The sequence below is a fragment of the Nuphar pumila genome, chromosome 7 (assembly GCF_984573655.1).
Source record: "Nuphar pumila chromosome 7, dmNupPumi1.hap1.1, whole genome shotgun sequence".
Classification (NCBI taxonomy): domain Eukaryota; kingdom Viridiplantae; phylum Streptophyta; class Magnoliopsida; order Nymphaeales; family Nymphaeaceae; genus Nuphar; species Nuphar pumila.
The window spans coordinates 32,057,176-32,083,826 of record NC_143255.1 but is presented as its reverse complement, the minus strand read 5'-3'; the positions used below and the strand labels follow the sequence as shown (position 1 = coordinate 32,083,826).

The window sequence follows — 26,651 nt, the reverse complement described above, 5'->3', positions numbered from 1 at the left end:
AGATGAATTACCGTTTCTTTTGTTAGATAAGAATAATTGTACAAATGTTGGGTAGCTGCCCGTACACAGCATGTGGTACAACAGCTCAAATGCACCCTAATTAATCAAGCTAAGCAACACCCTTCCGACCTGCTTGGTCATGAATCATAATAGCCTGCCTGTGACTTGGGCCTCCCGGCATTCCATCTCCAGCACCCCCACCTCCCGCCCCAAAAAACAGGGTTTATCAAAGGCAGTGATGAATGGGAAGAATGAGTGGATGATCGGAGATCCCTGGTATCAGTGGTTGTGGATTTCTTGCAGGCAAGGTTGTGTTCTCATGGCCAATTGATGTTTGTGTAAGAGGGTTCCATCTATCATAGATGATCCGACCTCCTCGGCCCATCCTACCATGAAACCTGAATGTTGGCAAGGTGCCACCATTTTCAATAGGCAGATCAGTAGGACCCACAATCCTTGCGGCTGCCAGTTTTTTGGGATCAAGCGGTTTGGTAAATAATAAAACTGGTTCATGGGGATCCTGCATCATCATTTTATGAGGTTTGATTCCTTCAGTAACACAAGTAAAGACTTTACACCAATAAAGTTGAGCAAGGTTAAAGGTTACCCTTTTCTGGAACCAGCCATGTGCATGCCTCCGCCTAAACTCTCGCTTTGTGCGCCCTGCTGGGACTGTCATCAGCATGGAATCTGTGCTAGGCAGATGTTGTGCAGTTGCAGGTCGAGCGTACATGAAACCGTTTGGCATGTCATCTGAGTCAACAAAGTCCTCATCACTTGATGCCAATTTGCAAGAGAATGGAAACCCTGGCAGCGATAGCCCCTCTTCAACTAGCTGAGTTTCATGCTGAAAACAAAATTGTTTGATTAAATACTGAACTAAAAAGCATCCATCAAGCACTGACATCATCTAGATTGTGAATCTAACAATGTATTCTGTACATTCATAGTTAAACAATAAAACTGAGAAATAAAATTTCAGGGACCATTTGTCATATCCTGAAGGGTTCCTGGTTACACATTCCAGTTCCCAGTGGATAAAAATGACAACAGGAAAAAAGGTAGATGAGGGAACAGGAATGCATATAAAGTAATCTTGGAAAGGTCAGAAAATAAAAGGGATAAATTATCGTGCCCTAAAATGCTTAGTAGCACAAGTTCTACAGTTATGCATTGCTTCAGCAGTGCCAAATGAATCCTGGTTTTAGGGAAACTGCAGGAACTTGTCACCAAAAAGTTAGAAGACAAACTGTGTACTGGAAAATCGATTTGAAGTAATATCAAGAATAAGGGAATAACAACCATAGAAACTTTGATATTTTCTTCCAATAGAACTGCAAACGATGATAGTGTCCACAGATATTATTGTACCAAGCATGAGCAGCCAAAACCTCAAGTTAACAGAAATTAACAGGAAAAGAGGACTCTACCTTTTCTCTCAAAAAAATAAAAAAGCAGGAAAAGATGACAAAGAGAGAGAGAGAGAGAGACCTTGTATTTTAGTTGAATTCTTTGAAGGCTCACTTCACATTCCATGAGTTCACGTTTCTTCTCTTCTCTCTGCACAAGGTAGAGACAGATAGGGGTAGTATAATCCCTACTACGCATCTTTTAAAGGTTCAAGTACATGCTTCCTTATAATTTACCTTAATCAATGTTTCCACGAGTCCTTTCACTTGGCCTAAGTTCCGCATAACCTGAAACGTGAATTTAAATCAATCAAAATAAAATGAGAACCATAGGAACTGCATGCTACTGTTCAAAGACTAGCCAATTTTATATTTTCATATGCAAGAATTATCTAGGACCAAAGACATTTCAGAAAAAAGATAAATGAGTTTGAAAACATTCGTGCCTCAAGTTCAACACCTTCAGCAGCTACTGTAAAGCATGCAGATACAGTTTGCTGAGAAGACGTCCCGCCTAACAAGGATTTTAGAAATTCACTAACCCAGGAATTTTCTTTTAGGAGGTCTAACTTCTTTTTTCTAATGAAGAAATTACTTGATACCAGAAACCATATGTCAGTCCGTGTAAACTACCCAGTACAAGTTTAGTGGGCTGGCTAGAGTGGCTAGAGATGGATGAACTTGAGAAGATCTCAGGATCTCGGCATTTTGGAACCCCTGTGCTCCACTTCTAAAAGCTCCAATCGTAGGTAAAGATGGACTAAGCCCATTTACTGGTGTTATTAGGTCAAATCCTATATGAATCATCCTGGTCTAGCCAGGTTCTCCATCATCAAAATATAACAAAAGGGGTTCTGTAATTTATGCTCCTTTTCATCAGATAAAATAACTTTGAACCCTTTTCAAGGATATTAATAAACCGATAATAACAAACAAACAAACATGTAGAAATAAAATTTACAACAGTAACAAACAAACAAACAAAAAAACTAAACATTAATAAACCAATAAAAACAAACATGTAGGCAGCACTTGGGTGTAAATAAACAGGCATTTTATAAATATTTATATATATAATAGTTAAATGTTCCAACATATAGCTGTTTGGATGAACTACTATTCTTTACTTTTATAATTATTTATGAGAACACACAAAAATAGCTTTGTTTCTTAAAAACCGTGAAGGGGGGGCACTGAGGTGAGATGGTGAATGAGATACAGGCAGCACCGAGACCTTCTAGTGCATTCTGGTGGCACCCACCCTCCTTCCCCTTGCTCCATCAAACACGCACACATGCATGCATGCATGTGCACACACACACATACGCATACAGGGGTGAAATTAAGAAAGCCATGAGATCACGGGCAGGTGCTGGTGGTGATGGGGATACTGTGGTGATTAGGGCAGGGAGTAATGAAGTAAGTGCAGCAGGTATTGCCATCACACAAATGCCAACATATCATGCTTGCTTGCACCATAGATCCATCCTCTCTTCATGTCTCTCCATCTTACCTTATTTTTTCTCTTCTTTATCTTTTCCATTGGTAGTGTTATTGTGCCTCCACTTCCCCCTCTGCAATTTGCATCCAGTGGATCCCATATCTCCTCCATTCTCTGCCCAGTTCAGAAGTAATGTGCCTATGGGCAATCCCAAGCACAGAGGAGGAAGGTCAAGCACCATCTACTATTAATGTGATGCTCATAAATTCTATATCCAAACATTGTTATTATTATGAACAAAAACAAAGAATTGTTTTTAAGTAGTATTTGTATTGATTGTTTATAGAAATGCATGGATGTGTGAAAAAGGGGATGCACTACATCCATGGTCTGCAAGGTTGCGACTTCCTGGCACTCAGCTGACGCTATGCCCCACCTCCTCCCCAAATAGCCCAGGCCCATTTCCAATCTCATATAAGCAACTCAGCAGTCACCGTCAGCCACTTTCTTCTTCTCCTTCAAACAACCGCCACAACCAACTAGGCTGACATCCAATAGCATTAGCAGCAAGGTGATATGAGAGGTAGAGAGTTTTGAATTTGAAGAGGATTGGGTCATGTGCATTGTGGTTAAAAAGAATATATAGCAGGCAGTGAAGAGGATTCTAATTCCACAAGGTCAATCACCATCATTGCGCAAGTATGGGAAAGGAGATCTGAAAATTTAATCAGCCATGATATTTCTTCCTTGACTGCACCACTTTCCATGGAAAATTCTTCACCTTGTAGGTGTCCCGGAACCCACTGGCAAGCTTTATGTGTAGCATTTAAAAAGACCATTTGGAAGTGTACACACAACCCACATGAATTATGATTTATGACTTTTGAGATGCTCAAGCGGTTTGGGAGCTGCCATCGCAAAGCTCATCTTGGACAGTCATAAGAGACAGGAACAATCGAGAGCCCTTGATAGAGAAATAAAAATAGAAGTCCCCATCTTGCTTATGGAGAGAGAGAGAGAGAGAGATTTCTGTTTTTATTCAATAAGATGTACAAAATATAATATGAATAGGTCAACTGAATTTATTTCACATAAGCATAAATTTCTAAAAAAAGATTGTGTATAAACGCATCCAAGTACCTAAGAAAAGAATGAAAAGAAGACAACATTGCAAAACATTATTCACAGGTTCTTAGGCCACACCTCAAAAACTAATGGGTAAAGGGAAATTTTAGTACACCAAAAAAGACTGCTGATATCCTCAAAAAGACTTTCAAGTAAAAGAATACAATGCTGAAAAAATGGCACCCCTTCTTAAAAACTAGCTGAATAGTTAGACACTGGGCAAAAACATTGTGGACGAGTGAGACTACCAAAATATTTTAAAATATTGTAGTAAATTTCCATTTGTGCAAATGATCACAACTATAAACCCTTGGTGATTAAGCCGACCAGAAGAACTAAGAAGAGAGAGCAAGGGAGAGAAATTATTGAAGCTTCATTAACGAGAAAACTAAAGGAGCTACAGCATATCGGGGTTGATCCCCATGGATACACTACAATACACATGATACACCTATATTACATTATTCAACACTTCCCTTCAAACTTGAGATAATGCTAAAGGAATCATCCCAAGTTTGGAGAGGAATGACTGAAAGTATAACGGGGTCAAACCCTTGGTGAATACATCTGCAACTTGTTTTTTCATGCCAATATGCTCCAAGGTTATGACTCCATCTTCAAAGGCTCTTTTGGTGAAATGACAATCAATCTCAATGTGCTTTGTTCTGGTGAAATTTTGGGTTCTTGGCAATATGAATAGCACTCATATTGTCGCAATACAGAGATGTTCGCCCAGACATAGTAACCCCAAGTTCTTGTAAAAGCCATCTAATCCATATGATTTCTATGACAGCAAGAGCTATAGCTCTATACTCTGCTTCTGCAGTAGACAAAAAAATCCGATGTTTTTTGCTCTTCCAAGAAATCAAAGAGCTCCCAAGGAACACACAAAATTGGGTAGTAGTCGAGAAACAATCTTTGGTTGATCCTCCAAAATCTAAATCATAAAAAGTTGTTACAACTGTGGAGGATGAAGATGCAAAGAACATCCCAAAATGCATAGTATCTCTCACATACCAAATGATCCAAAGCATTGCTGCAAAATGTACTGAAGTAGGAGAGCCCATGAATTGACTGACCACATGCACGACATAAGTTATACCTGGCCTAGTAATAGCCAAATATATCAAGTTGCACACAAGTTGACTGCATACCACAGGATCCGCAAGTTTTTCTCCATCTAACATCCTCAGCTTGATATTAGTCCTTATCCGGGGTAGTAACCCTTTTTTAGTCATCCGTCAGCCTAACACTTATCACAAGATCAATTGCATATTTATGTTGTGACAGAAAGAGCCCCTCATTGAATGAGCAAATTCAAGACCAAGAAAATACTTCAACCTCCCCAGATTTTTCATTTCAAAGATGTCAGCCAGCCTGTTCTTTGTATCCATTATTTTTTACAAATCATCTCTTCTAATAATTCATATCATCAACATACAGGAGCAAGACACACTTCCCTTAAGCAGAGGAAGACACAAACAAAGAAGGATCACGATGACTCTGCTCTAATCCAAGAGATCTCACAGCAAGACTGAACTTCTCAAACCAAGCACAAGGTGCTTGCTTATGCCCATACAAGGTTCTCCTCAATTGACACACCCTGCCCTGAGAATCTAAATACACAAGTGGTAGCTCTATATATATCTCCTCATACAAATCCCCATTTAAGAAAGCATTTTTTATGTCCAACTCCGAAAGACTCCACTATCTTATTGTAGCAACAGCAAGCAATGTTTTTTTAGTAATCATATAGGTAATAAGAGCAAATGTCTGCAAAATCAATTTAAGACTATTGGCTATATCTCATAGCCACCAATATGGCCTTGTACCTTTAGATTGACCCATCTGCTTTAGTCTTAATCTTGTAGATCCACCTACAACCAACTACATTTTTTTCATGTGGGAGTTCAACAAGATCCCAAGCATGCATCCTTTCAAGCGCACTCAACTCCTTAGCCATTGCACGTTGCTATTCCTCTTTAGAAAAAACCTTTACATAGGAGTTAGGCTCAACATAGGAGTAGATTATAGCTAAGTAAGCATTGTGGAGAAAAGGAATCATACAACATAAAATGAGTGAGAGGGACAAGTATTCCAGAGGTTCTGCATACCTGGGGAGGAGTGGGAAATGACTATGAGCTTGTGTGCTCTGGATCAGCTAGGAGCGAATCAGAATTGGCACCATCTCCATATGATGCAAGAATGGTATCCCCACTACATTTTCTTGCCTTCTAGCATAAGTTTGTCCAAATCGATTGTCTCCCTCTAAAACTTCCTCTGCATGAATCTCCATACTCTTGTCAAAAAGCTTCCTCTCCATGAATCTCCATACTCTTGTCAACTCTTCTTTCCTCAGGAAATGGTACTACGAAATAAAAATCCACTACTTTCTTCTTAAGCCCCCCTTTCTAAAGGTGTGTCCTCATGAAACACCACATGCCTTGATATCCATACTCTTCGCTCTTCATTCAATTGGGTCATAATACATCCTTTTTGCCCATGAGAGAATCTTAAGAAGCAACACTTCACAGATCGTGGTGAGAGCTTGTCTCTATATCTACCAGGCAACAATACAAAGCAGGTACATCAAAAAATCTTCAGCATATTATAATTAGGGATAGTACCATACAAATTTTGAAATAGAGATATACCGTTAAGTGTCCCTACTGGCATCCTATTAATTTGGTATATTGCCATGCATACTGCATTAGCCCAATAGTCCCTAGGTACACATCCACCAAAGTTAAATGCTTCAGTAGTCTCCAAAATGTGTTTGTTTTTTCTCTTTGCTACACCATTTTGCAGAGGAGTGTATGGACATGACTTTCTATTCTTTTTTTCTGTAAAAAATCCTTACACTAATAACATACTCTTCACTTAAATCAGTACGAAGAAAATTAAATTTAACAGAAACTGAGTCTTAGTCATTACACAAAATTTCTTGAAGATATCAAAAAATTCATTTATATTCTTCATGAAGTAAACCCATGTATATCTTGTACAATCGTTTATAAAAGTGACAAAATATAAATAACTACCCTTGGACAAAATGGGTGATAGACCCCACACATCTGAATGTACAAAATCAAAAAGACTCACACTCTCTATCTCTCGTCCTGAATGGCAAACCATGACCCTTTGCCAACCTACAGCTTTCACACTCCTGACCTACCCAAACTCACTAATGCAACCAAATGTTGCAACTTACAGCTGGAAATATGCCCCATCCTTTGATGCCACAAAATCGACTCATCCAAAGTCGTTGCACGCAGACCAGATATATTTTATGCTCACTCATGTCCAGCCAATCTAAGTAATAGGGATCCTCTTTTCTATGGCCAATCTCAATCTTCTTCCCGGATAATTGATCATACACAACTCAGTCAATAAGAGAGAATGTCATTATAATTGTATTTAGTAATTTGACCAATAGAAATGAGGTTCATGGCTAACAAAAGAACATAATAGACTTGTAAGATATTCAACTTGCAACCAGGATAAGAACTTCAAGAAATGCAACCAATTTTAGATACTAACATAAAGGAGACATCTGCAACGCAGAAAACAACATTGCAAGTCTAACAATGGGTTAGAAGAGATTCATTTGTCATCATGTGACATGAGGCACCTGAACCTATTAACCATCGTGAAGCACAGTCAAAGATACCTGCAAAAGTAGTACAAAAGGAAGAGGAAGCAGTTGTTGACCAAGCAAGGATTTGCAGCTGAATAATCTGCTACTGCATCTTCTCTCGAATATGAATCTGACCACCACTCGGTTGTTCTCAGGATTTCTCAACAGAAGAAGAAATAAACGTAACACCAACCTTAGTATGGTCATCCTTGGGCTTAGTGCCATCACCATCAGAAGACACTACATAAGATTCACCTCTTCTTTTCAGAACTGGCCAGGAATTCTTTATATGGCCGAAACTCTTGCAATAACGGGGCATTGAATGAAGCTCAAGTCACCTTTACCTCCAGCTCTACCACCTGACTACTGAGGAATTGCAATCAGTGAATCATTGGAAGGATACGCTCCAAGAGACTTCATTTTAGTCTCTTTAGCAATCAACTCAGCTAATGCATTGGTCACAAAAGGCAAAAATGGACTATGTAGTATGACACTCCTCACCCCATCAAACTTTGGGCGAAGAGTCATAAGAAACTCATTCAGTCTGCTTGTCTCTCTATGTTAAGTATACTCACACAGACCTGACAACTACTGCACTTCTCGCACTTTATACACTTTTCACATTTACCATACCCTTCCATAAGTGCAAGTGAATCCCATAGCCTCAGCATTTCCGAACAGAATTCTTCCATAGACTTGTTCCCTTGTCTCATAGTTCTTATTGCTTGAGTTGATATTGCATGGCCTAGTTTTGTTGCTTATACACTTCCTTCAGGTACCCCTAGACTTCCTAGGCATTTTGAAATTTTGACAAGTATATGCAACAGGATCTTGGAGACTTGTCCATTCCTTTTCATGAGAAGAATTGTGACTTCATGCGCAAGATTCAAAAGAAAGAAATTGCAGAGGCTTTGAAGAAAATGAAATCAAGAAGGGCAGTTGGCCCAGATGGTATACCTATCGAGGCTTGGAAATGCTTGGGAGAGAAAGGTTTAGAATGGTTGACAAATCTTTTTAACTTGATTTGGCGGACAAATAAGATGCCTAATGAGTGGACGAAGAGTACTTTGGTGCCTCTATATAAGAATAAGGGTGATATACAAGATTGCACAAACTATCGTGGTATAAAACTCATGAGTCATACTATGAAACTTTGGGAGAGGGTGATTGAGTCTAGGTTGAGGAAGGTTGTCATGATATCGGAGAATCAATTTGGTTTTATGCCTAGAAGATCAACTATGGAAGCTATACATCTTCTTAGACAACTTATTGAGAGAAATAGAGAGAGGAACAAAGATTTGCATATGGTTTTTATTGATTTGGAGAAGGCATACGATAGAGTACCTAGGGACGTTCTCTGGTGGACAATGATGTAGAAAGGTGTTTCTCTCAAATACATTAGTATAATTAAGGATATGTATGAAGGAGTAGTAACCAATGTCCGCACTTGTGGAGGGGTGACAACCAATTTTCCTATAACGGTTGGGTTACATCAAGGATCTGCTTTAAGCCCTTTCCTATTTGCTATAGTGATGGATGAGCTTACGAGATTAATTCAAGAAAATGTGTCGTGGTGTATATTGTTTGCTGATGACATTGTTTTGATTGATGAGTCTAGAGCTGGGGTTAATGCTAAGTTAGAATTATGGAGACAGACATTGGAAGCAAGAGGTTTTAAGTTGAGTAAGAGTAAGACGGAATATATGGAATGTCGGTTTAGTAAGCAACGAAGTAGTGATGGGAGTGTAGTGAAGCTTGGTGAGCAAGAAATACCGGTGGATGATTGTTTCAAATATTTGGGATTTATCATTCAAAAGTATAACTCCGCCTGTGTATAACTGTCTAGTTATACACTGTCGGTCCCAAGCCCGGATAAAGGAGGAGGGTTGCGGTAGGCCTGTGACAGCCAGCATAAAAACTTAGTCATACCCTATGAAAATGAACCAATATGAGAATTTCGTTGGGGCGTTCCCTACTGAGCGACACGTTGTACTCTCTAGGCACGGAGACAGTGATAAATGGGCAAGGGTTGCTAGGTTGTCGCCCAGAAGCGACGCGTCACACCGGCGCCCGGGTGTGGTGTCAAATAGGCAAGGGTTCCCTCACTTTGTTGGACGGGTGGGGGTAAAGAAGTTAGTCCAAGACCATAAAATTAGGTTAGCCACTTGGAACATAGGGTCTTTAACTGGTAAGTTGGTAGAGTTAGTAGATGTTATGTGTAGGAAAAAGATTGATATTTTATGTCTACAAGAGACCAAATGGGTAGGTGAGAAAGCAAAAGTGATAGAACCTTGGGGATATAAGATTTGGTATACAGGAATAAATAGGAATAGGAATGGAGTAGGGATTGTTATGAGTCGTCAATTTATAGATAATGTAGTTGAGGTCCGTAAGAAGGGTGATAGAATTTTACTTATTAAATTAGTATTAGGTACGGATATTATTAATATTATTAGTGTTTATGCACCTCAAGTAGGTTTAGATGATTCCATTAAGTATCAATTTTGGGAAGATTTAGATGGAGTAGTACAAGGGATATCTTATGGAGAAAAGCTTTTCATCGGTGGTGACCTTAATGGACATGTAGGCATTAGTAGGGATGGATTTGAGAGTATCCATGGAGGCTATGGTATAGGAGAAAGAAATGAAAGTGGAGAAAGGATTTTAGATTTTTGTTTGTCCTATGATATGATCTTAGCAAACACTTGGTTTAGGAAGAGGGAGTCTCACCTAGTAACATTTAAAAGTGGGGTTAATACGAGTCAGATAGATTTTTTCCTACTTAGAAAGAGAGATAGGGGTTGTTGCATCGATTGTAAGGTTATACCGGGAGAAAGTGTAGCTACACAACATAGAGTCTTAATTTTAGATCTTAGAATTAGACAATGCCGCAAAAGGGATAGACATAGGATAGATCCTAGAATTAAGTGGTGGGCACTGAAAGGAGCTAAACAAGGAATGTTTGTAGAGCAAGTAGTTAAGGAAGTTGATTGGTGTCTCGAGGAGGATTCAGAATCAATGTGGAATAAGATAGCGGGTGGCATGAGAAAAGTGGCTAAGGAGGTATTGGGTGAGTCTAAAGGCGGTGCACCACTAGGTAAGGATACATCATGGTGGAACGAGGATGTCAAATTAGCTATTAAGGTTAAAAGAGAGTGTTATAGAAATCTAAGTAAGAGTCGTGATAATGAGAATTTGGAGAAGTATATGATAGCAAAGAAGGAAGCTAAAAAAGTAGTTCGAAACGCGAGGGCTAAGGTATATAAGGAGGTTTATGACAAGTTGGATACCAAAGAAGGCGAGAGGGATATTTATAGGCTTGCAAAGATGAGAGATAGGAAATCGAGGGATTTGGGTATGGTTAGATGTATCAAAGATGAAACGCAAAGGGTTTTAGTCAAAGATGAGGAGATTAAGGAGAGATGGAAAGATTATTTTGATAAGCTATTTAATGATAGTCATGCTCAAGATCTTGGAGACTTCTCCATTCCTTTTCATGAGATAAATCGTGACTTCATGCGCAAGATTCAAAAGAAAGAAATTGCAGAGGCTTTGAAGAAAATGAAATCTAGAAGGGCAGTTGGCCCAGATGGTATACATATCGAGGCTTGGAAATGCTTGGGAGAGAAAGGTTTAGAATGGTTGACAAATCTTTTTAACTTGATTTGGCGAACAAATAAGATGCCTAATGAGTGGAGAAAGAGTACTTTGGTGCCTTTATATAAGAATAAGGGTGATATACAAGATTGCACAAACTATCGTGGTATAAAACTCATGAGTCATACTATGAAACTTTGGGAGAGGGTGATTGAGTCTAGGTTGAGGAAGGTTGTCATGATATCGGAGAATCAATTTGGTTTTATGCCTGGAAGATCAACTATGGAAGCTATACATCTTCTTAGACAACTTATTGAAAGATATAGAGAGAGGAACAAAGATTTGCATGTGGTTTTTATTGATTTAGAGAAGGCATACGATAGAGACGTTCTCTGGTGGACAATGATGAAGAAAGGTGTTTCTCTCAAGTACATTAGTATAATTAAAGATATGTATGAAGGAGTAGTAACCAATGTTCGCACTTGTGGAGGGGTGACAACCAATTTTCCGATAACGGTTGGGTTACATCAAGGATCTGCTTTAAGCCCTTTTTATTTGCGATAGTGATGGATGAGCTTACGAGATCAATTCAAGAAAATGTACCGCGGTGTATGTTGTTTGCTGATGATATTGTTTTGATTGATGAGTCTAGAGCTGGGGTTAATGCTAAGTTAGAATTATGGAGACAGACATTGGAAGCTAGAGGTTTTAAGTTGAGTAAGAGTAAGACTGAATATATGGAATGTCGGTTTAGTAAGCAACGAAGTAGTGATGGGAGTGTAGTGAAGCTTGGTGAGCAAGAAATACCGGTGAATGATTATTTCAAATATTTGGGATCCATCATTCAAAAGTATGGAGAAATTGATGGAGATGTAAATCATAGTATAAAGGTTGGGTGGATGAAATGGAAAAGTGCAACTGGAGTGCTGTGCGATCGTAGAATGCCATTGCGGTTGAAGGGAAAGTTTTATAGGACGACTATTAGGCCCGCTTTACTATATGGTACGGAATGTTGGGCTGCCAAGAGACATCATATTCAAAAAATGAGTGTAGCTGAGATGCGGATGCTTAGATGGATGTGTGGAAATACAATAAAAGATAAGATTCGGAACGAGGAGATACGTAAGAAGGTAGGTGTTGCACCCATTGAAAATAAGATGCAAGAGAATCGTTTACGGTGGTTTGGACATATTCGGCGAAGGCCTAATGATGCTCCAGAAGGTTGGAGAAATGGGAAAATATATTAGTTAAAAGAGGTCGGGGTAGGCCTAGGAAGACTTGGATGGAGATGATAGGAAAGGATATGAATGCTTTGAACCTCACCGAGGACATGGCATTGGATAGAAATGATTGGAGGAAAAGGATTCATGTGGAAGACCCAAAATGAATTTCTTTTTTTGGTTCATATCGATGACCCCAATTGTTTTGGGATGAAGGCGTAGTTGTTGTTGTTGTTGTTGTTATTGTTGTATCATTCAAAAGTATGGAGAAATTGATGGAGATGTAAATCATAGGATAAAGGTTGGGTGGATGAAATGGAAAAGTGCAACTGGAGTGTTGTGCGATCGTAGAATGTCATTGCGGTTGAAGGGAAAGTTTTATAGGACGACTATTAGGCCCGCTTTACTATATTGTACGAAATGTTGGGTTGCCAAGAGACATCATATTCAAAAAATGAGTGTAGCTGAGATGCGTATGCTTAGATGGATGTGTGGAAATACAATAAAAGATAAGATTCGGAACGAGGAGATACGTAAGAAGGTAGGCGTTGCACCCATTGAAAATAAGATGAGAGAGAATCGTTTACGGTGGTTTAGACATATTCGGCGAAGGCCTAATGATGCTCCAGTTAGAAGGATGGAGAAATGGGAAAATATATTAGTTAAAAAAGGTCGGGGTAGGCCTAAGAAGACTTGGATGGAGATGATAGGAAAGGATATGAATGCTTTGAACCTCAGCGAGGACATGCCATTGGATAGAAATGATTGGAGGAGAAGGATTCATGTGGAAGACCCAGAACGATTTTCTTTGTTGGTTCATATCGCCGACCCAAATTGTTTTGGGATGAAGGCGTAGTTGTTGTTGTTGTTGTTGTTGTTGACAAGTATATGCAACAAGTTATTTTCTTTGTGCCAGTAAAAAAAACATGTTTTTTTGGAGAGAGATACTATTTCACCAATCGAGTCACATGTATCTAACATATTCATACCTAACGATTTTCAACAAAGTGGTGACAAAATGTATAACTTGCATAAATCTCAGCCCCTATTGTCAGCCTCTTTCAGAAATGAATCTATTTGATTCAGAAGGGAAGAACTTGCATCTGTATCAGAGCTTCAATTCAAACATGGGTTGATTCACACTCCATGTTCTGAGAAATATTTACCATCCGCAAAAAAATGAAATCTTTGTCTAAAGAAATGTGTTCAGAAAGGGCAGATGTATAGAGCCTTTCAATGAGATATTTGATCACGGTTATTCTTTGCTCAATTGACCCCAATATCCAAGCCTTGACCCTTGCATTATTTACAATCCACTGCTCCAACAACTTGTCATAAGCAGGATCAGTTGGCTTGGGTTTTGCCTTTGAGCCATTCAATATCCTCCAAGCCCTTTTCCCACAATTACAACAATCATAAAGACTGCCCAATATGAATAACATGTTCCACCAAGCTTCACAGGAACGAGTTATATGCCTTCTCCCTTCTTCGAACCTCACTACAATTTCGATAAACCTACACAAAAATCAACAAGCAAAGCACACTTCCAAGAGATAGAATATTATTGTGTTGCAACACCCTGCACAATAATCTTTAAAACATGAGCACAACAACAATAGAAACCAAAGAGGCTAGATGCAACCCAAACATAAGCTATCCTCAGTCGAGCAAAAGTATCACCAAGAACACAAAGCCCAAGCCAATACATCACAAGAAAGACCAATCTCCAATCAACCAAAATGAAAACAAAGTAGAGTCCACACAAATCTGATGTAAAACACAACTCTACACAGCAATATAGGTCACAATAGCGAAAATAATAGACTACCGTCCCACATAACCACCTCAAAAAATCAATAGAGCTCCTCCAAAATCAGTCGAATGACACCCAAAACACTTCTAAATGATAACATGATAAAAAAAAACAGAATGGAATGCAACCCAAACATTAAATCCACCCGATATGATCAGCGTAGACGAAAAACTCAGAACAGGACACTGTTACCGCCTCTACAGAAAATGCTAGAAAAATCCATAACAAATCGAATACTGTCCCAATGAGTGTGACTTTTGATCCACAAATCTTCTAAAATCACTCTACAAAAACCACAAATCGGTTGAGCCAAAATCAGATTGTCACCTGACGCTGCTGATGTCATGAGCATGCAGCCCACGATCAGCAACAGCACAGTGACACCAAGGATGAAGCCTCCAAAGTCTCTCTAACACACCCAACGATCTCCTCTCTTGAGTAGATATGACTCTGACACCATGTCAGCTGACCAGAACTAAGAAGAAGAGAGAGTAAAGGAGAGGAATTCTTGAAGCTTCATTAACAAGAAAACTAAAGGAGCAACATGTAGGGGTCGACCCCCATGGATACACTACTAGAAAAATTCAGTTGACCTTCTAACTTCCTAACAGATTATATGAATAACCTTAATAAATGATATTATGTACACTTGAGTGGGGCAGCACCAAAGACTAGTAATACACATGATACACTATTCAACAATTAAGACAAGCAAATTGTCTCCGATAATAGAGCATACAAAGAGGAATCTATCAAAGCAATCAGCAATAAAATTTTTGTGACGTCAGTAGATAAAAAAACTGCAGATTATGAAACTAAGGGTAGAACAAAGCTATGCAATGAAAACAGTGGAAGAACATGAGAAGGGTAGACAACCCTAGTTAAGACATGGAAGTTGTTAACAAAATGCTACTATTGGAAAGAAAAAACAACAAACACTTTGGTATATGCATGATCAAAACAACTGTTAGCATGACTGTGAGAACAAATCCAGACCTGGCGAAGCTTGTCAAAGGACTGAACGTTGTTTTCCCGCCTTTGCATCTATAATGAAGCAATAAATAATTCAATGTCACAAATGAACACCACAGTAATTCTATTGTAGAGAAAAGTTCTAGTACTAGAGGTAGAAAGAGAGGATATTTATACATCAAATCACATTAGAACACACCCAATCTAAACTTACCCTTCTTGTGTGTAGGCGGTGGGCTTTCTCTCTTGGCCTGAATACATTGTATGGATTTGTATCATTGACTGGTGGGGGGGGCTGCATATATGAATAACGAAATTATCAGATCATCAGATTTTAAAAGGCAATCACATGAACGTGCATTTGATAATTTGGACTAAACACATGCTTCTGTCAAAATTAAAACTTTTAGCTTAATCCATGCCAAAGTACCAACTAACCATAAGCACAAAATAAAACATACTTTAAATTAAATATTACTTGAATATGCAACAATACATGAGCAACTTGATAACTAACTTGTCCAAGTAAGGCACTGAAACTTCTCGGTTAAAATGGCTTCTATTGGATTTAGAGAATTCATCTAATGGCTAGGATCTAGTGATAGTCGTTTTTTCTTTCCATTGCAATTGATTGACTTCTGAACCTGACCTTAACCTTGACATTTCCACTCCTTATCTCGCCCTATCCTCGCAGACCTAAATCAAGAAATTTCAGCTAAAAATTGCCCAAAGAAATTCTCTTTAGTTCTTTCTTTTCTCAAGTTCTGGAATTAACCTCAAATCAAATTACGAAAACTTTCATTGAAAAATCAAAAAATTCAATTCATTCTGATCCTGTCACATGGATATGGATGGGGGAATGAGCACCATGTGGATATGCTTGATACAACACAACAGTTCAAAAATGAGGACACACAGACATGGGTGTACACACACATACAGGTATGTATATATGTTTATGCATGTGTGCTGTAACACACACACACACACTTCTTAACCTAAAGCAATAAAACATGAATATCAACTCAAATGCCCAGTCTTGAACAAAAATTCTAGATCAATATAATTAAAACCCAAAATAATAAAATTAACATGAAATTGAAATGTAATGTAATAGAATGCAAGCAAATACAAAATAAGTAATCAAGAGTATAAAAAGAAATAGATAAAGTTAATGATACAATGTTAACTGTATATGACAAGGTTGTAAGTATTGTATTGTTGCCCGTATCGGTAGGGCCAAAAAAAGATACGTATCGTAGCGTATCGTAAAAAATCATAATTTTTTAATAAAATATTTTCAAAAATTCTAAAAAAATCATAACACATGAAACAATGATGAATTGCACAAAATACAACCATAAAATCACATATGAAGCATTTATGTCCCCATGAGTTGCACAAGACATCATCAAACAATGATGAATTGCATAAGATAAAAACAATTATGTGCTATGAATGGCATGCATAAGACATCGAACATTAAATAATCAAGATAATATGCTATAAATGGCATGCATATCTCACAAGAAAAATGCAAACTATGAAATAATATGCATATTAAATAATGAATCTAAGTTAATAAGTCACAAGATTCATAATAATGTGTGTTTACATAAACAAAAAAAATCAGTGTTTTTTTAATGCTTAAAAAATGTACATAACTATTTTTTTTAATTTCAAACAAAAATGAATTAGATAACGTTAATCATTGAGTATCATTAACATCATCTTCTTTTTTTGGAAAAATCTCTCTAAATCACTCTTAAGCTCTTTAGGGATGGATATGAACTAGCCCCAAGGGGCCTTAAATGTTTTCAAAAAAAATTAAAATAAGAGAATTTAAACTGCATTTATAGTGTATCTTAAGATACGCCCCGTATTGGAATGTATTGTAAGATACACGAGTGTATCGTAAGGCACACACCTGCACCCGATAGATATGATATGTATCGTAGTGCATCGTACACTTGCAACATTGGTATCTGAAACTTATTTGACTGTCCATGAAGTTTCCTGGTGCTTCCGACGTGCTGTGTTGACATGGGATATGCATGCTAAGCATCCATGTGACATAGTTTTGTTCGCATTCCAAAAATCAAACACAATAAATTCGATAAGATTGTAAATTTATATTAAAATTTATCACTTCCCAAAAGTTTTCTATATGTGACAGACTGTAGAAGCCACTAGAAAAGAGATGAAAAATAAGAAAATTGAAAGAATTAGTCATGTTGTTTTGTTGAATATTAACAACCTGTTGCAGTGGCTGTATGTAATTCTTTCCAAATGAGAGAGGAGGGATTGAGTCTCCAACCTCTCATTAACAATAATGATCCACGAACAAAGGCCTCTCTAAATACATTTTGTTACAAATTGATGAAAAATAAAAATGCACCAAAATTTAACTATTGAACAGATCAACTAAAATAGAATACTTCATATGTTCTGAAGTCCAAATTTAACTCCAACAAATTAGTAACCTAGTCAACACAATTATAAAAAATTATCCAATAACTAGAAACAGATAACTTTATGTGTAACATGTTAGAATCCAGAAAAGGATGAAATATTATACAGTAAATAGAAAAAAGATCAACAAATACACATAAAACAAATGAAATGAAATATTCAAGTATTAAAATGTACTTTGTGTATGTGAAAATAGGTGGCAGAAACACTTTCAACAAGGGACAAGTTCAATATGACAGATTTTTAAATTTCATTCTTTAAAATATTGTGGCCAATTCCCAATAAAAACAAATATAATGCATGTTAAGTAACTTGGTGCACTTCCTCGCAGAAATTCATAGTTTTTTTCCTATGTAACACGGACACTCGCTGCACCTGCATCAATGCAACGCAATGCTGGTGCCGGTGCAGCACCCAGTGAGGCAAGACATAGGTACCACGTTGTCCGGAACTGGATTTGGTCAGCATTGACCAAATCCAGTTTAGTCCATATGTTAGAAATTAAAGGGGGATAGGGCACAATCACTCCCATTTCCCCTTCCCGTGTTTGCACCGCTCTCTCCTCCCTCCACCTCTGGCAAGCTCCACCATCCAGGTCTCTCTCTCTCTCTCTCTCTCTCTCTCTCTCTCTCTATATATATATATATATATATATATATATATATATAGGGAGAGAGAGAGAGATGCATGCATGTACCCCTCTCGCACCCATGTTTTTTCGAAATTGCTGTGTTGCACCCTCCACACCTGCAGTGCACATGTGTGAAAGTGTTTTTTTTTCTTTTTCCTGTTCACGTTGCTTGTCAAATCAGCCTAACCTTTAAGAATGCAAGGTTCCAGAGATCTATCTATAAAAGCCAGAGGATTTTAATAACTGCTTGAACAGATGTCCGTGTCCCAATGAAAACCTTTCGGAGCTTCTATTGGTGGACTGCATTAAGTGCCAGAACTATTATTGTTGTCATCTTAGGGAGCATATAAACTAACAAAGTCTGCCACTACAGTAGATAATAAAAGATTTATCAAAAGGTGATGCACATATGACCACTTACAACCTAAGTCACACGTTGCATGTTATCCTACTCATAGCTAATCAAGAGAATGAGAAAAAAATTTGTTGTTGCAGCATTGCTCAGACATATTGCTATCAATCTAGCTATGAAAGTATATTGCGGACTCAAATTCTAACTACTAGTTAAAACCCATTGAACAGCACTCTGTCCATGAAAAGTCGCAACATTTAGATGCCTCCAAAAATATCATAAAAATATGTGCATAGGGAAATTCCTGTAAAATTACCTGTAACCTTCGAAGTATAGGCTTTTGCCACCTTTCACGCTGACAATGAGATAATAAAGCATGCATTAGCTCGGAGGACCATGAACTGATGCTCATGAGTATTAGAGAGCACCTTGTATGATAAGTAATTTGACAAAACGATGACCAAGAAAGTAGATTCATAAGCCAGGTAGATATTACTATATAGTACTGAACATAACAAAAGACCAGCATTTCAAAGGTTTAATATGAACCTTTGCTTTCCAGTAATTATATACAGACTGAAAAACAGCATATCTCATATTCTGGGATAAAGCCTGCAGATATTAAACAAAAACCATAAAATCAGAGAGAATTCAAAGGATATATATATATATATCAGGGCAGAATTATTGTTAAGACAATAAGAAATATAAATACAACAGTCACTGTTAAGAACAGCAAAATCAACTATGAAAGTTTGTGCCTAGAATATGGAAATATCAATATTCAAAGGAGCAAGTACAGAAGAAAGCCCAACAATGTGCCTAACAAATATAAAAGTTTTTCAAAGGAGGCTTAGCCGTTAACCTACTAATTTCAGGAGTCTCGCAATAGTAAGCGAGTTTTCAAATTTCACCTATATACATGAAAATAGCTACATTCAGCAGGAAAATAAAAAGAACCTTTCAGTCTCAAAAATATAACTGTAGAAACCTGTGCTTTGCCATGCAGAAGGTGGCTAATGACCTAGGGACAGCTTGTGTAAATTGAAATCATGTCCACTAAAATGAATAAGCAATTAGCAGTGCAGACAGAACTAAAAAATATGCCCTTTTATAATATACTGGAGAAGAAGATACAGAGCACTTCTAAGAATGGATATTTTAGCAGCATGTCATCATACTGAAACCATGAGGGAAAATGTGCATTGACAAATAGAATGCAATGTAATGACAGGGTTAAACCTGTTGAGAATAGGTGGTTTTTAGGTTAAAGTTCTTTTATATTAGAGGTGTTTTGAATTTTTGTTTTCATAAGGACTTAGTTGTAATTTTTCCTTTTAGCCTCTCTCTATTTAATATAGAGAGAAGCCCTACTCTAATGCAACGAAAATTAGTTTCTGTGCAGCCGACTCTCTCTCTCTCTCTCTCTCTCTCTCTATATATATATATATATATACAGGTGGCTGCTTCCTTCTACATGGTATCAAAGCACTCGATCTCAGGAGCGTGATCACGAGAGGCTCATCATCACCCACGAGAGGCTCATCATCACCAACGAAGAAAGAAAAACCCCGACTGCGTGAAATCAGGTTTGCTGTTCAGTGATTGTGGAAGATCTGATAACAGATCTGGGATGTTACCCAGATCTGTCGTCAGATCTAAGGATGGAGCTCCCAGCGAGGATTTCCTGAAGCCGTAACCTCTTTTTTATTTTAGAATCTGAGTTTTTTTTTGTGATCTTCTGTCGTGATTTCCTGGACATTGACGAGTTGTGTTCCTGTTGTTGAGTGTCTGCCGTGACTGCTGTGTTGTTTATGTTGTTGGCTGTTCCTGCTATGCTGTTTGTGTTGTTGGCTGTTTGGGTCACGCAGCAAGTCTATGTGATGTTGCGTGCCAGCCGTGATTTTTCATGTTTTTCTGTGCTGATTGAGTGTCTGCCGTGATTTTGAAATTTATTTCCTATACTTGTTGCGTGTGATCGAGATATGTTTGATCTCTTTAATTGTCCTTTGAAGTCTTATTGGCTGTTATGCCTTATATGGTTTGGGAACATCAGTTGGCGTGATCATATCCCTCTGTCGTGAAAGCAGCTGGAGTGATTCTCTGCTGGTTGTGGGCTGTTTTTTTAACAGCAGGACTGATTTCTTACAGTGTTGGAAAAGTTCCACTTGAATACTTGCTGTTCAAATGAGCAATATGGCTGAAAATTCGAAATGTGATTCTAAAATGGAACATATTGGGGAGTATAAGGCTTTTGCCAACCCATTCTCGTATGGCTCTTCCGTAAGGTTGAATGAAACCAACTATGCCAGATGGTCCAGAACTTTTATGATGTCGGTATCTGGACATCGTCGAAAACATATTCTGTTGGAAGGCGAACCCACTGAGAAATAGGGAAAATATGTTACTTGGGATGAAGATAATGACATAGTTATGTCATGGATCATGAATAGTGTCGAACCCCATATTGCAGATGGATTGATCTACTATAATACTGCCAAACTGATGTGGGACAATCTTCGTGATACATACTCACAAGAAACGAATGTGAGTCGTATCCTGCAAGTCGAACAAGAAATATATAATTTGCAACAGGGAGATCATACCTTGGCCCAGTACTATGCCTCTGTCAAAGCTGCGTTTGAAAGACTTAATACTCACAGGCCTCTTTGTTGCTCGAAGCAAAAGGATCATCAAGAACAAACCATGGTTGCTCATTTTCTTACAGGTCTTTCTTCAGATTTTTCTGTTGCAAAAGTTCGAATGTTGACTGGATCAGATGTTCCCACTCTTGTTGATGCTTACAATCGCCATGGAAATATTCAGAATATCAGAGGACGTGGACGTGGTATGGGAGACAGAGGAAAGCTTCAATGTACATTCTGTAGAAAATCTGGACATTTAGAAAATCGTTGTTGGGATAAGCATGGTCGGCCAACCTCTTCTTCATCAAAGTCATATACTCCTAAAGCAAATGTTACTACTATTGAGGCAACAAATGTACAAGAGAATATCTCTGCAAATGAAAGTAGTATCACCCTTAGTCATGCGGAATATGATGAGTTGATAGCTCTTCGACCTTTGAGTTCCACCCCTCCTATAGTTGGTGTTACCTATTCAACCGGAAATCATCTTCATCCACTGATAGTAAGTGGGTTATTGACTCTGGTGCATCCAGACATTTGTGTGGAAATTCACGTGTTTTTTCAGATCTAAAGGATATTAACGCTCAACTTGGAGTCTTATTAGCCGATGGGAGCTCCTCCCCGGTTGTTGGTCAGGGAAATATTTCTATATCCTCCTCATTACAGTTGAAAAATGCTCTTCATGCTCCAAACTTTCCTCAAAGTTTACTCTCTGTTAGTTGTCTTATAAAAGAACAAAACTGTAGAGTAATATTTGATCCAATGGGTTGTCATTTTCAGGATTTGCTGACGGGGAAGAAGATTGGTGGAGGCTATGAAGAAAATGGAATTTACTACCTACATCATCCAATGGGTATTATTCATGCTGCAGTGGAACATTCATTCAGTCTTGTTCAGTGGCATCGTCGTCTTGGTCATCCTTCATTGTCAAAGCTTCGGTCGGTCTTTCCTCAGATTCCTTCCACCACATCATTTCAGTGTGAAGCATGTCAATTGGGCAAGCATCACCGAAGTTCGTTCCCTTCAAGTCAGAGTCAGTCTAGTAATAAAGTTTTTGAACTTCTTCATGCAGATGTATGGGGTCCTAGTAAGATTCCTACTAGGACTCAGTGTCGTTATTATCTTGTTATTATTGATGATTTCTCTAAGTTGTCATGGGTATTTTTAATAAAGGAACGATCTGAAGTTCCAAGTATTATCAAATCCTTAATTCTTGAAATAAAAACTCAGTTTGAATCTATTGTCAAGATTGTTCGCACTGATAATGCTCTCGAGTTTAAATCAAAAGGTCTGTTACAATTTTACCAAGATCATGGCATCCAACCCCAAACTTTCTGTGCCTATTCATCTCAACAAAATGAGGTGGCTGAGCGAAAACATTGACACCTGCTTGATGTTGCCAGGACCATTATGATTCAATCCAATGTTCCTGCGTTATACTGGGGTGATACGATTACCACTGCTTGCTATCTGATCAACCGCATGCCTTCGTCTTCTGTGGGTGATCAAATTCCATTACATATCCTAAAACTTAATGCCCCACTTTTTTCTTTCTCACCAAAAATATTTGGATGTGTTTGTTTTGTACACAAACTTGGCCCTGACCGTGATAAATTAGCCGCTCAAGCTACAAAATGCATATTTATAGGTTATCCAAAAAATCAAAAGGGCTATCGATGTTATGATCCTATTTCTCGCCGAGAGTATGTCAGTGCGGATGTATCTTTCTTGGAATCCTCTCCATATTACTCTATTTCCGGTTCCCCGCTGCAGGTTGACCCAACTGAGTCTTTTTCATTACTTATACCTCCTTTTCCTTTGGAATTTGTGCCCTCATTACCGAACCAAACTTCATCCTCTTCCAGATTTAATAATCCTCCATTGGTATATGTGCGTAGAGCTCCACTTCCGCAAGAGCCTTCATCTTCTTCTTCTCCTGAGGTAAGTTCTACTGACAATAGTGATCTTCAGGATGATGATAACAGGCCTATTGCTCTACGAAAGCGGACACGACAATGTACTGTATATCCCATATCTCATTTTGTCTCTGATGCCAGAATTGGAAATCAAATGAAGTCTTTTATTTCAGCCTTATCTGCTGAAACCATTCCTGTGAACTATCAACAGGCAGAACTTGATAATCGTTGGAAGCTGGCTATGCAAGAAGAAATGAATGCTTTAGTATCTCAGCATACATGGGATCTGGTTGATTCCCCAGCAGATGCTGACATTGTTGGATGTAAATGGGTGTATACAATAAAGTACAAATCTGATGGTTCTATTGAAAGGTACAAGGCCAGATTAGTAGCGAAAGGATATACTCAGACATATGGTATTGACTTCTTTGAAACTTTTTCTCTGGTTGCACGGATGGATACCATCCGTCTTGTTTGTTCAGTATGGTTGGAGCTTGTGCCAATTAGATGTGAAAAATGCATTTCTATATGGTGATCTATCTGAGACCGTTTACATGCAACAACCTCCAGGATTCGAGGTTGAGGGGGAGTGTCAGAAAGTGTGTAGATTGAGAAAGGCGATTTATGGCTTGAAACAAAGTCTTCGTGCATGGTTTCAAAAGTTGTTTGAAGTGATGTCAAGCTTTGGCTTTAATAGATCAGCAGCAGATCATACACTATTTATAAAGAAAACTAACTCTGGCATAGTTGTTATGGTGGTGTATGTGGATGACATCATTCTTACAGAAGATGATGTGAAAGCTATTGAAGCCACAAAGGCTCATCTTCAAAAACACTTTGTTACAAAAGACCTTGGTTCACTCAGGTATTTTCTGGGTATAGAAGTTGCTAGGAGCTGTGAAGGGATGGTTTTGTCTCAACGGAAGTATGTTCTTGACTTATTGAAGGAAACGGGCATGTTGGGAGCTAAACCAGCAAATATTCCCATGAACCATAAAGTTCAGTTGTTTGAAGAAGGGTCAAAACCAGTTGATAGCAAAAGCTATCGCTCCCTAGTAGGGAAGCTATTATATGTAACTGTGACCAGACCAGATATTGCTTTAGCAGTAAGCAAAGTTAGCCAGTTTTTGGACAAACCAACTGAGGTACACTGGAATGCAACCATAATGATTCTTAGATATCTAAAATCCTCTCCTGGAAAGGGGTTATTGTTCAAGAAAGGTGGAACTCTGGAGATAGTAGCCTATTCTGATGTTGACTATGTTGGATCTGTAGTAGATAGAAAATCTATCACAGGATTCTGTGTGTTTTTGGGAGACAACTTGATTTCGTGGAGAAGTAAGAGACAAAATGTTGTTTCCAGGTCGAGTGCAGAATCAGAATATCGGGCTATGGCCGAAACAGCTGTTGAATTGATGTGGGTTCACACTGTTCTTCATGATCTCCAGGTGAAGTTTTCCTCTCCAATGTCCATGATGTGTGATAACAAAGCGGCAACATATATAGCAAACAATCCTGTCTTTCATGAGAAAACAAAGCACATTGAGGTTGATTGCCACTATGTAAGAGATATGATTCAAGCTGGTCATATCACTACCAAATACTTAAAGTCGGAAGACCAAGTTGCAGATATGTTTACAAAGCCTCTTGCTAGGGCAAATTTCTCAAAATGTTGTGACAAGCTGAGCATGATTGATATCTATGCTCCAGCTTGAGGGGGAGTGTTGAGAATAGGTGGTTTTTAGGTTAAAGTTCTTTTATATTAGAGGTGTTTTGAATTTTTGTTTTCATAAGGACTTAGTTGTAATTTTTCCTTTTAGCCTCTCTCTATTTAATATAGAGAGAAGCCCTACTCTAATGCAACAAAAATTAGTTTTTGTGCAGCCGACTCTCTCTCTCTCTCTCTCTCTCTCTCTCTCTCTCTCTCTACAGGTGGCTGCTTCCTTCTACAAAACCAAAATTGAATCAAGGCTTAAACATCATCTCACATTCTTCTTAACAACTACAGAAGTCACTGGACTAACATGTTGCAATATAATGGTTAAAAACTGAAAATACATCATAAAAGACATTTCTTGCTATTTTTTTGAGTGCTACTCTTGTAGATGGGCACCTTGGAAATAAATTTGCAGTCTAGGGTTATCGAGACTTTGTTTTCCCCTGAATAATAGAAGCAACATCATATTGTTTCTCATTTCTTCTCTATTGTCTTCTTCCTCTGTATGTCATACTTTTTTATCTCTTCTCCTTTACTTTTACAGGTTTACCAGGGCCCTGTGCCCGTATTGTACTGTTTTTAAGGTAGTGATACTGGGTGCTTCTATGTACAGGCCAACTGGGTTCTAGACCTGAACTAACCCATTTGATGGCCCGGTCAACTTGTGGTTAATGTGTGGGATGAAAGATGCCTAATATTATTATTCATTATTAATTATTAGTTAGCTATATATCTTTGACAAGTTTTAGATGTTTAGTTTATAATTAACAGTCTATAACTCCATATGCAAAGATTGTAAGATATAGCATAATTGTGTGGTTCTGTATGTGCATTTATGTGTGTATTTCCATACCCTCATACCCATCTTTTAAAAATATTTTCATATTGTACCCTTAGCAATGGAGAAATTGATGGAGATGTAAATCATAGGATAAAGGTTGGGTGGATGAAATGGAAAAGTGCTACTGGAGTGTTGTGCGATCGTAGAATGCCATTGCGGTTGAAGGAAAAGTTTTATAGGACGACTATTAGACCCGCTTTACTTTATTGTACGGAATGTTGGGCTGCCAAGAGACATCATATTCAAAAAATGAGTGTAGTTGAGATGCGGATGCTTAGATGGATGTGTGGAAATACAATAAAAGATAAGATTCGGAACGAAGAGATACGTAAGAAGGTAGGTGTTGCACCCATTGAAAATAAGATGCGAGAGAATCGTTTACGGTGGTTTGGACATATTCGGCGAAGGCCTAATGATGCTCCAGTTAGAAGGTTGGAGAAATGGGAAAATATATTAGTTAAAAGAGGTCGGGGTAGGCCTAGGAAGACTTGGATGGAGATGATAGGAAAGGATATGAATGCTTTGAACCTCACCGAGGACATGGCGTTGGATAGAAATGATTGGAGGAAAAGGATTCATGTGGAAGACCCAAAATGAATTTCTTTTTTGGTTCATATCGCTGACCCCAATTGTTTTGGGATGAGGGCGTAGTTGTTGTTGTTGTTGTTTGTTTGTTTGTTGTTGTACCCTTAGCAATGGTGTCATAACCAGTCCCCACACCCATCATAGGTTATATTTATACCTCTCTACCATTAAAGTGTAAGAATATGGATTACAACTGAACAGAGTCCAAAGTGCAAAGCCTTAGGGGTCGTTTGTTTCACCCAATTTACACATGAAAATGGGGGTTTACATATGAAGCC

General features: G+C 38.2%; 1 protein-coding gene across 1 annotated transcript in view; it reads right to left on the bottom strand.

The window, feature by feature from the left end:
- LOC149831794 (enhancer of polycomb-like protein 1) overlaps window positions 1-26,651 on the bottom strand; it is a 43,168-nt gene continuing 16,517 nt past the window's right edge. Inside the window, exons 6-13 of the mRNA XM_090012239.1 lie at window positions 19,219-19,281; window positions 18,986-19,024; window positions 15,429-15,509; window positions 15,239-15,286; window positions 1,647-1,697; window positions 1,492-1,560; window positions 608-847; window positions 1-520 (exon numbers count right to left, since the gene is read on the bottom strand). Of these exons, the coding sequence (XP_089868365.1) occupies window positions 227-520; window positions 608-847; window positions 1,492-1,560; window positions 1,647-1,697; window positions 15,239-15,286; window positions 15,429-15,509; window positions 18,986-19,024; window positions 19,219-19,281 (885 nt within the window). The 3' untranslated portion in view covers window positions 1-226. The remainder of the gene's footprint in view (window positions 521-607; window positions 848-1,491; window positions 1,561-1,646; window positions 1,698-15,238; window positions 15,287-15,428; window positions 15,510-18,985; window positions 19,025-19,218; window positions 19,282-26,651) is intronic.